The 15,695-nt window shown below is 37.7% G+C and overlaps 2 protein-coding genes across 6 annotated transcripts in view; one reads left to right on the top strand and one right to left on the bottom strand.

The window, feature by feature from the left end:
* The first annotated feature begins 149 nt into the window (after positions 1 to 149).
* On the top strand, positions 150 to 15,294 carry ube2t (ubiquitin conjugating enzyme E2T). Of its 4 annotated transcripts, none has more exons than XM_004910658.3 (7): positions 150 to 239; positions 4,654 to 4,766; positions 12,567 to 12,636; positions 13,506 to 13,611; positions 13,954 to 14,052; positions 14,413 to 14,496; positions 14,595 to 14,894. In XM_004910658.3, exons 2-7 carry the CDS (start codon positions 4,658 to 4,660, stop codon positions 14,682 to 14,684), a joined length of 558 nt encoding a protein of 185 aa, XP_004910715.1. In that variant the 5' UTR covers positions 150 to 239; positions 4,654 to 4,657; the 3' UTR covers positions 14,685 to 14,894. The 4 variants fall into 4 exon arrangements, with proteins under 4 accessions (XP_004910715.1, XP_004910716.1, XP_031752729.1 ...); XM_004910659.2 differs by lacking the exon at positions 150 to 239 and adding an exon at positions 246 to 406 and having other exon boundaries at positions 14,595 to 15,294; XM_031896869.1 differs by lacking the exon at positions 150 to 239 and adding an exon at positions 259 to 338 and having other exon boundaries at positions 14,595 to 15,294.
* Positions 13,479 to 15,695, bottom strand: part of LOC100493594 (receptor-type tyrosine-protein phosphatase V-like) — an 18,731-nt gene continuing 16,514 nt past the window's right edge. The window contains exons 9-10 of one of the 2 annotated variants that reach the window (XM_002933001.5): positions 15,206 to 15,271; positions 13,479 to 13,820 (exon numbers count right to left, since the gene is read on the bottom strand). In XM_002933001.5, coding sequence (XP_002933047.2) covers positions 13,809 to 13,820; positions 15,206 to 15,271 — 78 coding nt within the window. In that variant the 3' untranslated portion in view covers positions 13,479 to 13,808. The remainder of the gene's footprint in view (positions 13,821 to 15,205; positions 15,272 to 15,695) is intronic. The other variant, XM_004910655.4, reaches the window with a different exon arrangement.

Raw genomic sequence — 15,695 nt, 5'->3', positions numbered from 1 at the left:
GCTTTCCCGAAACCCTTAAAATACACAACTTTATCTGGAAACACTTCGCTTCTGGAAATTTAGTGTAATACGCGAAAGGCACATACACCCTTTCTCAGGGCGCCATAAATCAGCTTTTGTGGCCCATGATGAGAGTAAAAATAACTCAAACTGTTATCTTCCCCATGATTTGAACGTCTAGTAGAGGCGTAATAACCAGACAATGAAACATCGCTTCCGGATCCTGTGGCAGGCATCACGTGAGTCGGTCACATGGTATTGAGACGCCGTACTTTGATTACAATATTGCCGCGAAATGTCTGCAGCGTAGGCAATTCTGCGAATTTGCCCACAGTAACGTCAGGCTTCCGGGAGTCAAGTTATTTTGTGTTCGTGACAGTTATATTGTATTTTCCCGACTGGTTTGGTAAGGCACTTAAATGATCTGTTATGTGCCTTCTGTAGGTGTTTTACTGGATTTCAAAGGGCTGAAAATGGAACAGAAAACGCTTACAGGCTAAAGTGTTAGGGTACATTTACAACATAAGGAATATAGAAACAATGGATGATGATAATTTGTCTGATCGATTAACATACATTGATAATAAGCTTCTCAAAACAACTGGGTCTTTAGAGAACGTTTGGGAGGAAGGGGGTAGAGTCTGACAGCTTGAGGGAGACAGTTACAGGTCCAGTAACATTCAGCGGCTCAAGTCTTGCAGCTTGAATGGAATGGAGTGATGAGATGAGAAGAGAGGCGAATGTCAGAAGCAAAGGGTAGATTGCAGAAGCACCAAGATCTTGTATTGCGCAGTGTTTCCTAAATATTATGTGTTTTGTCATAGCCTAGCTAAATACTTTGTGATAAAGGTTAAGTGCTATGTAATTACAATTGCAGTTTAATATCTAATTGTTACTAGTAGAGGTGGAGCATTTTGTGTGGCCAGTTTATAGTCTGGTAAGATTAACATCTCATGGCTAAGGTCCCTAGTGCATTAATAGATATCCTGGTTCATTTTAGCTGGAGCCATTTAAAGGGGATGTTCACCTTCGAATTAACTTTTAGTATGAAATGGACATTGATATTTTGAGACAGTTTGCAACTGGTTTTCCTTTTTTATTTGTTTTGTGGTTTTTCAGCTATTTAGATTTCTCCAGTTTCTCCAGCTATCTGATTGATAGGGTCTTGTTTACCTTAAAGGAACAGTAACACCAAAAAATGAAAGTGTATAAAAGAAACTAAAATATAATGTGCTGCTACCCTGCACTGGTAAAAGTTGTGTGTTTACTTCAGAAAGTCTACTATAATTTATATAAATAAGCTGCTATGTAGCCATGGAGGCAGCCATTCAAAGGAGAAAAAGCACAGGCACATAGCAGATAACGGATAAAACACCATTGTATATACAGAACTTATCTGTTATCTGCTATGTAACCTGTGCCTTTTTTCCAGCTTGAATGGCTGCCCCCGTGGCTACACAGCAGCTTATTATATAAATTATAGTAGTGTTACTGTAGCAAACACACCAGTTTTAACAGTGCATTATATTTGTATTACTTTAAAGCTCTTTCATTTTTTGGTGTTACTGTTCCTTTAACAACCAGGCAGTGGTTTGAATGAAAGAAAGGAATATGAATAGGATATGAATATAAAGATAAGGAATACGAAGTAATAATAATAATATAATTGTAAACTTAAGAGCAATAGTCTTATGTCTGCTGGGGGCAGGCACCCACATTTTAAAGCTGGAAAGATGTACAAGAGGAAGACAAGTAATTAAAAACCAATAAAAAATAAATAATGGAAGACCAATTGCAAAGTTGCTAGAATAGGACATTATATAACATACTAAAAGTTAACTTAAATGGGAACCACCCCTTTAAACTTCCTGTATGTGTTTGGAAACCCATGGGAAGAATTTACAAACTCCACACAGAAGGTTGTAGCCCTTGCCTGAAGCAGTTACTGCAAGGAATGTTTATCACAAAGTAATAGTTTAGCTCTTTTGCATTCTGTTTTAAAAGTATGCAGTATAAACAAGCTTTAAAAAAGAACTGTTAAGAATACATTATACTGTAGTAAATGTTAATAAAATGACAGCAATGTTTATATTTAATAATTTGTCAGATCCTAAACCTAGCATTATTTTTCTACCTGTAAAACACACTTGTGCCAAACATTGCTGACCTACTCATTCCAGCACAAGACTTTGTGAAAACGAATAAGCAAAGGGATTCTGTCATGGTTTTATGGCATATTTGTATTACTATATTACACGGTTCACTTTGCAAATGATTGATTCTACTATTTAAAATTTTATTCTTGAACCAATAAATTGCTCCTTATTCTTTCCTTTAGCTAAGCCTTTTTTATCTGTTGTATGTTAAACTCGTGCTGAACTAGGAAGTATACTGCCCCTTTTACCAACAGAGTTTAGTTAATAGGCATTTTGCTGAACATATATGTGCCTATTTTATTTCATTGAACAGGGCTAAACTATTTTCCGTTTCCTGTGGTTATCGTAAGTAACAGTGGGAAAAGGAGAAGGTAACTACTAATGCAAAGGTTTTCTCTGAAAACCAAAACATACACAAGCAACAAGGTGGTTGTAATACAAAGTACAGTATTTCTTTTTAAACAAACTCACCTGATTACAGAAAGAGGCTGCAGGAAGTAATTAGTCAAAACAGAACAATGATCTGTTTGTACTTAATAATAAAAACAAAAATGTTTTTTGTAATAAAATATATTTTCAGCATAATTTCTGTTTCTATTCTATCTACTGTATATACTCGAGTATAAGCCTAGTTTTTCAGCACCCAAAATGTGCTGAAAAAGTCACCCTCAGCTTATACTCGAGTCGGGTGCCATGGGTCCCTCCAGACTAGCACCCTCTGTCCTTTGTGTGCAAATTAGGCCACCTGCAACTAGACCCTCCAGTGCCCTGGCCCACTCCCAAATTCATCTTCATCCACCATCCTCACCTGTCCCATTCTTCTCTAGACATTGCACTTTATATTCTATATAAACTATATAATTTTGAAGGATTTTAACTCTTTGTGTTTTAGCTTGGTTGCTGATTGAGCTAAGGGGGTAGTACTCTTAAGGTATCATTGTTGATACCACGTTGTTTTTGTTGACCCACTCCTCCACTTACAGAGCTAATTTACTGTTTTTCTTTGAAATAAATAAATATTTAAAAACATATACCCCACTGATGCCTCATATAATGTAATTTTAGCAGTAACTGCTGCATTTCCCACCCTAGGCTTATACTCAAGTCAATACGTTTTTCCAGTGTTCAGGTAAAATTAGGTACCTCGTCTTATATTCAGATCAGCTTATACTCGAGTATATACGGTATATGCTTCCTGCATTGTGGTAAAGTTACTGAGGCTTTTAAATAGACCGTAATTGATTCTGATTTGTCCTGTGGGACACCATCTCTAATTCTAAGTGTGTATCTGTTTCTAAGAAATACTTTTCCCAATAGAAGACTAGAAAGTCCCCATAACTACTACAAAGGTATAACAAAATGTTTTTTATTTCCAAAACCTACTCTTCTTTACACAAGTTTACACATTATTTCCAGGAAAAGAAAACGCTTCTTATTCTGAAGACAGTATCCCTTTAAGTAAATGGGATCTATTGATTTTATGATGATGCTGATTTAATTTATACAATATTTTCACTTTCATTTTATTCTATATTATAGTCGTTATACATGAATGTTATCTATTATCTGTAATGCCTGGGACCTGGGATTTTCCAAATAAGGTTTTTTTCCCCCTAACTTGTAGTGCCTGTTTTCTGGGTATCTGGTTTCCAGATTGGAGATCCCATTCCAGAAGTAGATCTTTAGACCAGTAACAAAAAAAAAAAAGTTAGAATTCTTTATATACTGTATTTATCTGACAAAAAGCTTATGAATATACAGTTACAGCATCAGTCTCATTTTATTTAAAGTTTTTCATGCATTTTAAATAGCTTAGCTGTTATCTAGAATTGTGCATAAATTAGCTGACCCTTTAACTGTCAGTGGGCACAACAGCATTTTTGCAATTAAATGGATGAGAAAATGTAACACTTATGTCTAACTGTGCAAACACCATGCCTACGGGAAAGTAAGGCTGTTGTGGTGCTGCTTTTCATCTGCATGATCTTAACTTCAATGTTGTCATTGATTTATGCACAAAAAATGTTATATGTGTGATATGTAGCATAGTACTTGCTGGAAAGAGTTTACTTTTAGTTATAGCTGCCAACAGTGTCAGCTAATCTAATGATTTATGGGACAGACTGTAACCAGTGAGACTCTAGCTTTAATATATAATACGATATTCTGTTTAATGAAGAATCTACTGTATGTGGGGCTATGTAAATAATGGTGCAAAGTTTGGTACAGGTCTAGTCACCTTCAGTAGCCAATCAGCATATTTTTTATTGCTCACCTGTTTAAAAAATGTTTTAATTTTTACTATGGGTTATGCACCCAAGGGAACACATTGTTGCCTTTTATTTTATATTGGTGTTCGTTTTACCCTTTAAATATACACTCATTTTGTAGCCATAGGTAAAACCAATACATTGTAAATTTGATTTCCTAATTAGTTTTCATAGAGGTATTTTGGGGTTAATTTTTCTTTCTTTTTTTTTTTTTTTTTTTATCCTAGCAAGATGCAGCGAGTTTCACGTTTGAAGAGGGAGCTGCAGCTTCTTAATAAAGAGCCACCCCCTGGTGTCACCTGCTGGCAAAATGAAAGCAATATGGATGACCTCCGTGCACGTGCGTTAAAACTTTATTATTTTACATAATTTCCACTAGTCCCTTTATGAATTCAGACCAAATACAAAATACAGGGTAACGAAAAGGAGATTTAGCATCTAATCAGAAATGCAAGGGACAGCAGTGCAATATATACAATATAGCACAATGTTCAGTGAAGTTAAAATAACTAGAGTGAAGTTGAAATAAGTATAGTAAAGTAAGTAGTGAAACTGAGTACTTGTGCAGTATAGTACAGTGAAATTAAAAAAAAATATGGTGATGTTAAAATACTTGTACAATATAATACAGTGAAATCAAAATAAATACTGTGAAGTTGAAATGCTTGTACAGTGTATGTATTAATAGATCAAGCTTACAGTGAAAAACAATCATGTTGTCCCTGGGGCCAAACGATCGATTTACAACTCTGGTAATAGGCGCAGTCGGTTCGGGCACCGCATCAACGAGCTGATGCGGCCCCCGATCCGAATACATTTTTTAACCTGCCCGATCGATATCTGCCCGATTTCAGGCCAGATATTAGTCAGTCAGGCCCGTTGTTTGCGCCCCTACATGGGCCGATAAGCTGCCGAATCAGTCTAAGGGACCGATATCAGCAGCTACAATCAGCCCGTGTATGGCCACCTTTAGGCAGGATACATGGGTACTATTTTGGGGGCAGGTGAAGTCTAAATGGGCATGTTGTGATACCTATTGTATAATCACTAGCTGCATAAACATTTCTATTTCGGTTTGTCCTTGAGGAAGAACACTGTTTGTGCTCAAAACGTTGGATTTTTTTTTTTTGCATATATACACTGTCATATAACTCTTTTGTGGTGTGCACCCAAGCACTATCTCTAATAAGCAGGTGCAACTTTTTTTTTTTGCATTTTTATTTATATATAGATATATATATATATATATATATATATATATATATATAGATCTAAATAAAATAAGTATCTTTTTTTGATTAAATTTTCCTGGTGTGCATCAGCATTTTTTTACATATTTACATTGTTTATCTGATTTGCACCCAGGTTGTTATCCCTATAAGTGTGTGCCTCGGCCTTTTTATATATATGTGTGTGTGTGTGTGTGTGTGTGTGTGTGTGTCTGTGTGTGTGTGTGTGTGTTCATATCGACCAGCACTCCTTTTCTTGTGAATCAGTATCTTTTATTTAGCAACATTTCGGCCATGATATAGGCCTTAAAGGAACTGTAACACAATTTTTTTACATTCAAAATATCCCTTCTATACACTTTGATTATCAAATATATCATACAGAAATGTTAATAGCAGTAGTGGATTTTTTAGAAATCTTAATTTATCATTGATTTATAGAGAACAGGCTGCAGTTCACTCCCAAGTCTGGTACCATGCTTCCGTTCCGCTCCGTCTCGTCATGCAGGCACACACAGCGCTCCTTCAAACAGCGATGCAGACTTAGCTTGAAAGAAGAAACGTTACATCTCTGATCCCTCTCCCTCTCTATGCCCCAACTGCTAATAGCCCATAAATCACTCAAAAAGGACTCGGAAGAATGCAGCATATTAACTTCCGGATTAAACCGGAAGTCTAGCAGGCACCGTATCGCCTTTTCAAGCTCTACAGAGTAAAGCATTGGTAATATAATTTATTTTGAAACCTTGTAGAATATTGCATTTTTTTTAAATGCTACATATCTTAATAAGTATTTAGAAGGGATATGTTAAAAGTTATTTTTTTTGTGTTACTGTTCCTTTAATATGGGGCGAAACACAAGATACACAAGTATGCTAAATAAAAAAAATTGATTCACAAGAAAAGGAGTGCTGGTCCATATGAACAATTTCGTAATCTAAATTGACCTAGCACCAGAGATTGTGTAAGACCAGATCGAGTGGCAAATACCATTCTCTGTGCCCACTTTTGTCATTCAACTTATTTAATAAAACATATACCATTTAGTCTGTTTTTTGGGGTTATGCCACATTTGTTCTAATTTTAAGGACTTAGTAACTAACTAATATTCACTTCGTAATAGATTATTACACGAAGGATCTAATATAAAAATAATGTAATCCAGGCATCATCCTTGGCTTTGCATACACAGAGGTCAAACTTCTTTAAGAGGTGTCAATGATGAATCGCATGGTGCTATCACCTCAAAAAGAGGCGGAAAATTTATTGAAAAAAATATGAGATTCTGTCAATCCCTCAATTACACACCATCGCCAATGTAAAAAAGAATATTACTATATTACAGACTGACCCTGTTCTAAAAGATATCCTAAATAATGGTTATTATTTTGAAACCAGACAGGCAAAAACCATTGAAATTTAGTGGCTCATAGTTTGCAAATTCAAAAAAATCAGTCTTATAGAGAACGCATAATAAATATGGATACTATACTGCACAGTTGTGCATTTATTTTTAATAGCCCTGATTTATTTTTGTTAAATCAGCTATACTGTTTATGCTTTTATTAATGCTGTAGTTGACATGTCATACTGTCTCTGACCATTTCATAGAATTAACATTTTTCAAGACTTTAATCGAAAGTGCACCACATTTTGTTAGGAAAAATTGAATGCCTGCTTTTCATGCTTTAGCAGAAAATCTCTCTTTTTGAAGTAGACATAATGGGAGTGAAGGACAGTACAATGCATAACTTTTTGTCTGACAAGTTGCAAAATTATATTGTTGGCCCTGGGTGTATCAGAGGTAGAATGTAGCAACAAATCCCTTGTATTAAATTCTTATAATTTATGATGGTTATTTACTGCTTAAAGGAGAAGGAAAGGCTAATAAAGAGTTAATCTCAAGCTGCAGGGATACCATTAGTCATCTTAATAGTGCCCTTAAGTCTCCCCATATTTCGCCTGTTCAGATGATCAGAAGCCAAACAGGAAGAAAAAGTGCTGAGCTGTGTAAAGAAGATTCCCAGATTGCATCTCTCCTGCACCGAGACTAAGACCGGCTCATGAGTAAGCGCATGCACATTTAACATACACTGTGAGTGCGCTTTGAATCTCACAAGTAGGAGCGGCTCGGGTAGAGTAGGTCGCGCTCGCGTCTAGGGAAGGGAGAAGATTCACAAATGTGCTTTTTCTTACGCTGCGCCATGTTGGACTAATTTAAATATCCAACATGGCAACCGCAATAGGTGAAAAATAGCTTTTATGAAAGTAGGAGAGTGCAGGCGATATATCAAGGGTATCAAGCTAAAAAAAAAGTAGCGATCACCTACAGGGACATGAGGCCTTTCAAGTTATGGGGTCGCACTTTAAACCCTTTCCTTCTCCTTTAAGGAGCTGTGAGAAGTCGTAGCCATCATAACTTCAATATATGCAAAATTGTCATTGTATTTCCAAACATCTCAAAAGGAATAGTACATTTGCTTATACCCAAGGATTCAATGGAAGAGCATGATTATAAAACTATACAAAATATGAATGTTAAACACACAGAACAATATAGCAGACATTTTTTATTTATGAAGTAAGTAAGTATACACTCACATACATAAACTATATATACAACCACTAATACTAACTGTAGATATTAGTATCACAATAGCCTTGGATACTATGCTTGTTCAAAAACTTATCCAGGCCCCTCTAAAAAGCATTAACAGAATTATTAACATTTATTTATAAAGCACCAACATATTCCGCAGCGCTGTACAATAGGTCTGCCATTACCACATCACTAGGAAGGGCATTCCACAACCTCACTGCCCTCACCGTGAAAAACCACCTACGCTGCTTCAAATGGAAGCTCTGTTCCTCTAATCTAAAAGGGTGGCCTCTGGTGCACTGATTGTTTTTATGGGAAAAAAGAACATCCCCCATCTGCCTATAATCCCCTCTAATGTACTTGTACAGAGTAATCATGTCCCCTCGCAAGCGCCTCTTTTCCAGAGAAAACAACCCCAACCTCGACAGTCTAACCTCATAGCTTAAATCTTCCATCCCCTTTACCAGTTTAGTTGCACGTCTCTGCACTCTCTCCAGCTCATTAATATCCTTCTTAAGGACTGGAGCCCAAAACTGCACTGCATACTCAAGGTGAGGCCTTACCAGAGACTTATAAAGAGGCAAAAGTATGTTCTCATCCCTTGAGTCAATGCCCTTTTTTATACAAGACAGCACTTTATTTGCTTTAGTAGTCACAGAATGACACTGCCTGGAATTAGACAACTTGTTATCTACAAAAACCCGTAGATCCTTCTCCATTAAGGATGCCCCCAACAAACTACCATTCAGTAGATAGTTTGCATTTATATTATTTCTACCAAAATGCATAACTTTGCACTTGTCAACATTGAACCTCATTTTCCAATTTGCTGCCCAGTTTTCCAATTTTGTCAAATCGCTCTGCAAAGCGGCAGCATCCTGCATGGAACTTATAGTTTTGCACAATTTAGTGTCATCAGCAAAAATAGAAACAGTACTCTCTATGCCCACCTCCAGGTCATTAATAAACAAATTAAAAAGCAAAGGACCAAGGACTGACCCCTGCGGTACTCCACTAACCACACTGGTCCAATTAGAAAATGTTCCATTTACCACCATTCTTTGTAATCTATCCTTCAGCCAGTTCTCTATCCAATTACAAATATTATGTTCTAGGCCAATATTCCTCAATTTGATCATTAACCTTCTGTGAGGTACTGTATCAAACGCTTTAGCAAAGTCCAAGTAGATGACATCAACTGCCATTCCAGCATCAAGGTTCCTGCTCACCTCTTCGTAAAAGGCGACTAAATTAGTCTGGCAAGATCTGTTACGCATAAAACCATGCTGGCACAAACTTATAGTATTGTGAACTGCGATGTATTCAAGTACCCTATCCCTTATTACCCCTTCCAAAAGTTTTCCTACTACTGATGTCAGGACTAACAGGCCTATAGTTTTCAGGCTGGGAACGGGATCCATTTTGAAATAACGGCACCACATTAGCAATTCGCCAGTGTCTCGGCACCATGCCAGACCTCAAGGAATCCTGAAAAATTAATTGAAGAGGCTTTGCAATCACAGCGCTCAGCTCATTTAATACCCTGGGATGAATCCCATCCGGTCCTGGACCTCTGTTTACCTTTACATGTTCAAGTCTCTTTTGAATTTCCTCCTGAGTGACCCATGCGTCAATAGCTAAATTACTAGAACTGGGCATATTAAAAGGGAAGCCTTCATTATCTGGCTCCTTAGATGTATAGACAGATGAAAAATAAGAGTTCAAAATTTCTGCTTTTTCCCTGTTCAACCAATCAACCAACTTACCCCCCATGATAATAAGGTTCCCACCCCTTCTTGCTTAATTTTTTTACTATTCACATAATTAAAAAATAATTTTGGATTCTTTTTACTCCTAGCTGCAATATCCCTTTCCATCTCTATTTTAGCTTGCCTGATAGCTTTTTTGCATGCTTTATTTGCTTCCTTGTACCTGATGAAAGTTTTTGCTGTCCCAGCTAACTTGAATGCTTTAAAGCACGTTTTTTCTTACCAACCTGGACACTAACACTTTTATTCAGCCATAAAGGTTTTGCTTTGCGATGCCGCACCTTGCTTACAAGGGGAATATACTGTTGTGTATACCTGCAAAGCCAATGTTTTAAAGATGTTCCATTTTCCTTCTGTGTCTAACCCTATGAAAAGCCTTTCCCAGTTGACACATTGCAGAGATGCCCTTATACTGGCAAAGTCTGCACGTCTAAAATTGAGCATTTTAGTTAATCCTTATAGAGCTGTGTCTGTAGCATTATCTCAAAGGAGACCTTGTTGTGATCACTGTTCCCAAAATGCTCACCCACATAAATGTTAGAGATGAGTTCAGTATTAGATATTACCAGGTCCAAAATAGTCATTCCTAGTAGGTTCTTGAACCGCCTGATTTAAAATTTTTTACAAACCTACTAGCTTTTTCTGACTTAGCCACCCCATTACTCCAGTCAATGTCCGGATAATTAAGAGATTCAACGTTTTCATTGGTAATGTCTTTATTACATGGCTTTAAATCTGACTTTACATAAAGACAAACCCCTTCCACCCTTTTTAATCTCTCTGTCCCTCCTAAAAAGTGTATAACCATTTAAATTCACGGCCCAGTCACATTTTTCATCCCACCAGGTCTCAGTGATACCAATTAAATCATAATATTCAATACATGCAATAGCTTGCAGCTCCCCTAATTTACCCAACAAGCTTTGCGCATTAGCCAGCATGCAGTGGAGATTACTACTTCTCCCTCTGATGTTTACATTAGCTAATGGAGAGTTAGAGCTAAGGTGAAAATTAGTCCGTTTCCCTTATATGCCCCCCTCACTCCTCCCCCACAACCCTTTGCTAGTCCCACTGCCCCGTCTACACTAGCTTTCCCATAAAACTCTAGCTAACCCACCCCCCCTGTTTAGTTTAAACACTCCTCCAGCCTCTTAACCATTCTCTCCCCTAGCACAGCGGATCCCCTTCCATTGAGATGCAATCCGTCACGGCTGTATAGATTGTACCTCAAAGAAAAGTCAGCCCAGTGCTCTAGGAACCCAAACCCTTCCTTCCTACACCAAGACTTCAGCCACGCATTTAGCTCCCTAAGCACCGGCACAATTTCCGAAAAAATGACATTGGAGGACCTTTGCTTAATCTTAGAGCCTAGAACCCTGAACTCACTCTTTAAGGTCCTCCATCTACCGTTCATTTTGTCGTTAGTACTGATATGTACCAAGACAGCCGGGTCATGCCCAACCCCACCCAATAATTTGTCAACCACGTGCCGAACAGGCCTAGCTCTGCTCTCCTCCCCACCACTACTAGATAAACTGGTCTTCCGGCTGTTAGAGAGATCAGCCTCATCTAGAACCGACAGTCCAGTGTTCACGTTTCCATCTTCTTCACACAATCTGGCAAATCTGTTGGGATGCGCTAACCCTGGCTCAGCCTCCCTCTTCCTTTTCCCCATGCTAGATTGTCTGTCACCCGGCTTACTGCCTTATCATCCTTTCGCTGCTCCCCTCCCCCCAAAACTATCTGACCCCGCTAGCTCCTGCTCAGTTAGCGAGAGACTTCTCTCAAGATTGTCAATCGAACGCAGTGTTGCAACTTGTTCCTCTAGGGCTCTAACACGAGCCTCTAAAGTGGCAATTCCCTCACAACCACAACAGAGGTATGCACTTTGGAACTGTTGTTCCACAACTGCATACATGTGGCATTGAACCAGCAGCAATGAGCATAGAAAGATGCCATTTAAAGGGAAAAGAAAGTCAAAGTCACTTGGGGGTGCCAAAATGTTAGGCACCCCCAAGTGACTTTGACCACCTACCTTTTACCCCGGGCTGGTGCCCCTGTGAGGAGGGAACAGCACCAGCCCGGGGTAGCTGCCGGCGCTTCCTTCCTCTTGTTTCGCTGCGCGCGCATGCGCAGTAGAGAGAAAAGCCGAAAAGTCGGCTTTTCACTCTACTGCGCATGCGCCCACCGCTGGCATTCAGGAAGAGGAAGCCAGAACACGGAAGCGCTGCGCTCCAGGTGCCCCGGGCTGGTGCTGTTTTCTCCCAACAGGGGCACCAGCCCGGGGTACGAGGTAAGCGGTTAAAGTCACTTGGGGGTGCCTAACATTTTGGCACCCCCAAGTGACTTTACCTTTCGTTTCCCTTTAAGAATGATCCTGGTTTGGTATACACAGGAGATATTTTTATTGCTTAGTGTTTGCAGTACTTGTATAGTGAAGGAGTTATTTGCATTTGACTAAGTTTTGCTTTTGATACAAGTTTGCAAATTTTTAATATAGATACAAGTAACTAAATAATAATTTTATAAAATATCTTCTTTAGAGATTATTGGTGGATCAGGGTCTCCGTATGAGGGTGGCATCTTCAACCTGGAAATCATTGTCCCAGAGAGGTATGGATATGAGAGATACAGGGCCATTTATGACCATGGCAGTGTCTAATGTACCCGTTTGTGACAAATAGGCACGGGTCTGAGCTTCAATTCAGAGTGCAAAGACCTGTGGCTGCCTGAACAGTATACCACTAAATGCTTTTGTTAGCACTATATTCATGAGGTGGGCAGGCATTTAAGCATCCCACTACCGCCCATATTCATCCCCTAACAGGAGATGATGCAGGTAGTATGGACAGGGATGACCCCTGAATTTTTAGACAGAACGTGGTGCTCAGCACAACTATTCCCCTAGGCAGAAGTGTTTCTGGAATGAGGAATTGCACTTCTACCTAGGGGGATATATAAATCCCCTATAGTATTTCTGTAACTGTATTTATAATGCAACTAATGTCCGTATTATTTTAGTTCCATTTCATAAACTGATTGAAAAAAAGAAGTTTCCCACAGACTGTGGGAAACTACTGAGAAGTGATATACTGTAAGAGGCATTAGAATAATCATTCTTTCCTTCAGGTTCTTGTTTCCCTTAATGTTGTCAGTGTTTTTTTTTATTTCTGTCACATAAATGAATATTTACCCTGCATACGTCTGTTTATTATTATTTATTATTGCCAAGTTGTTTTCTATATGCTTTGCTGAGTGAGGCAATACAATGACTGCTTTATAGATACAAAGAGGAAATGGAGCGTGTACCCTCAGCCACTGGACATATAATATTGCTTAGTGGCAGAATTCAGCTTTCAGAACCACTCAAGCAAATAGATAATATGGTTTTAATCTGCCGTGAATCTGCAATGCTAGAATTAGAACAGGGACTACTAAAGAAAACACAAATAATATATAATTAATTTTGTTTTATTTTATAGATATCCATTTGAACCACCAAAGATTAGATTCCTTACTCCTATCTATCATCCCAACATTGATTCTGCAGGTAGAATCTGTCTGGACATTCTGAAATTGCCTCCAAAGGTGAGATGAATGGAACATTAAAATATCACAGCAATGTCTGTACTCCAGCTTTTAGTTGGAGCCTTGTATTTGCTCTTTGTTTTATGTATCATACAAATTCGGCATCTGAGTATGACATTATTTTGCTTCATTTAACTTTTGTATTCTTCTTAGTCACAGTGGATTAACAATCCATTTTTTATACATCTGAGGGAATGTCATTGTACAGCCTGCAATTAAAACATACACCAATTAAATGTCTTTTTTTAGACAAAAAAAAGTAAAAAGCCATTTTACTTGTGCTCATTTTGTAGAATGTACCGTTTTTAATTTTTTTATGTGACAACTTTCTATTGTCTTCAGGGCGCATGGAGACCAGCTCTCAATATATCAACTGTTCTTACTTCCATCCAGCTTCTGATGAGTGAACCTAACCCTGATGACCCTCTTATGGCCGATATTGTAAGTGCAACTTGAGTTATGCTTAGGGTTCATATTTGCCTGGGTGGATATGGTGTGGGTCTGCTTGGGCAGTATAGGCAAGTAGCTGTCTGCAGCTGAGTCCCAGTTGGTGGAGAAATGATCGACTGAAACTTTTATGCACAATAAATTTTAGTGTTTGGTTTCTGATTCAGTAAAACAGTACTGTTTTTGGATCTGTAATCTGAAAACGTGGCTTAATGTTCCTTTGCTCTTTTATGTATCCACAGTTTACTTTGTTTTATAGTTTTATTGTTATATTTTTCCATGCACAAAAGTGAGTATTCTATACAATTTTCTATGTTACAATACAGTTATTTATTTTTCAAACTTTTGTTTCAGTCATCAGAGTTCAAGTACAACAGGGCAGTATTCTTTTCCAATGCCAGGAAGTGGACAGAAAAACACGCTATGCCGCAGGCACAGGTGAAATAAACTGACATCCATAGGACTTTTCTTTTTTGCTTAACATTTGAAAAGTTCACTCTTCAAATTTCAGATTCCTTTTGCTTTCCTTTTTGTAGGGCCTAAATAAAGAATCACAAGAAACTACACACAAACGCAAAAGTGCGGAAATCCCTGAAGAAGCAAAAAAATTTGCCAGAGAAACCTAATATATTTATGGTTTGTTTGTGTTTTTTTGTTCCTTAAGTGCATATATTTTTCCAGTTAATCTATATTTGTATATACTTAGTTTTTTTTTTTTTTTTTTAGAAAGCTTACTGTGCAATACCTTTTTAAATAAAATATTAGGCATTTATGTTAAATGAGACCTGTTGCCCACACATACAAAGTTGTATAATAAAAGTCCTTTGCAAATTAAACCCAAATTCTTTTTTTTCTTGCTCATTAATAAATCTGTACCTGTTATAAATGTATTTAAAAATCTGGGCTGTCAATCATATGTTGCCTGCCCCACCTCTATACCTATCTTTTTAATTACGTATTCTGGAGGGCCAATTTCAGAGCTATCTGTAATTGAGAAGTTTACCCTCCAATAAATGTGGCAGAATGTGAACCTGTGTGACTTTCTCCTCATTTCCAGTGGTACTTGTAGATATGTATATATTCACCCTTATATTTCTATCCCACACCATTTGCTTATAAGGTTATATTAATGCTAGTTATTACTTACTGTGTGAGGTTCTACCTTCTGTACTATTTTTTCAAGGATACAGTAATGCACAAATATATATTGTTCCTGCAACATTAAAAATAAAATGTCATTCTTTTATCAGAACATTCGAAAAAAAATCTGTAATGTAAAAAAAGCTTCTTAAGATATGTTAACATACACACAGAATTCTGCTTTTGTCTATCTCAATGCATTTCTTTTTATTATTATTTAAAGCATTGTAAAAACATGGATGAAGCCACAAGATTGGGCAGTAAATAAGAGGGCTGTACCTTGTTTCAGAGCTATAGGGAAAGTATAAAAAGAAGAGTATGTTGGTATGTTAAGCACAATTTAAAAGTCATTATTAAGAGAGGAGGGGAATGAGACTGTTAAGGCCTTATGGGGAAAATTTTATAGGTTGTAAGGGGACAAGTAATTGTAGAGGAAGAGGCTCAGCTCCTGTTGCAAATAAAGTGCTGCAAGGTTGGGAAAAATCTTACAAATGGGG

This window comes from Xenopus tropicalis, chromosome 2 (assembly GCF_000004195.4).
Source record: "Xenopus tropicalis strain Nigerian chromosome 2, UCB_Xtro_10.0, whole genome shotgun sequence".
NCBI classification, from domain to species: domain Eukaryota; kingdom Metazoa; phylum Chordata; class Amphibia; order Anura; family Pipidae; genus Xenopus; species Xenopus tropicalis.
Note: the sequence above shows the minus strand (reverse complement) of the source record. Positions and strands in the feature narration are given on the sequence as shown.

Bases quoted from the DNA above. Each gene is read 5' to 3' on its own strand.
- ube2t (XM_004910657.4), top strand. The intron at 14,053-14,412 runs GTAAGTGCAACT...CTTTTGTTTCAG, and splicing joins ACCCTCTTATGGCCGATATT to TCATCAGAGTTCAAGTACAA. The intron at 14,497-14,594 runs GTGAAATAAACT...TCCTTTTTGTAG, and splicing joins ACGCTATGCCGCAGGCACAG to GGCCTAAATAAAGAATCACA.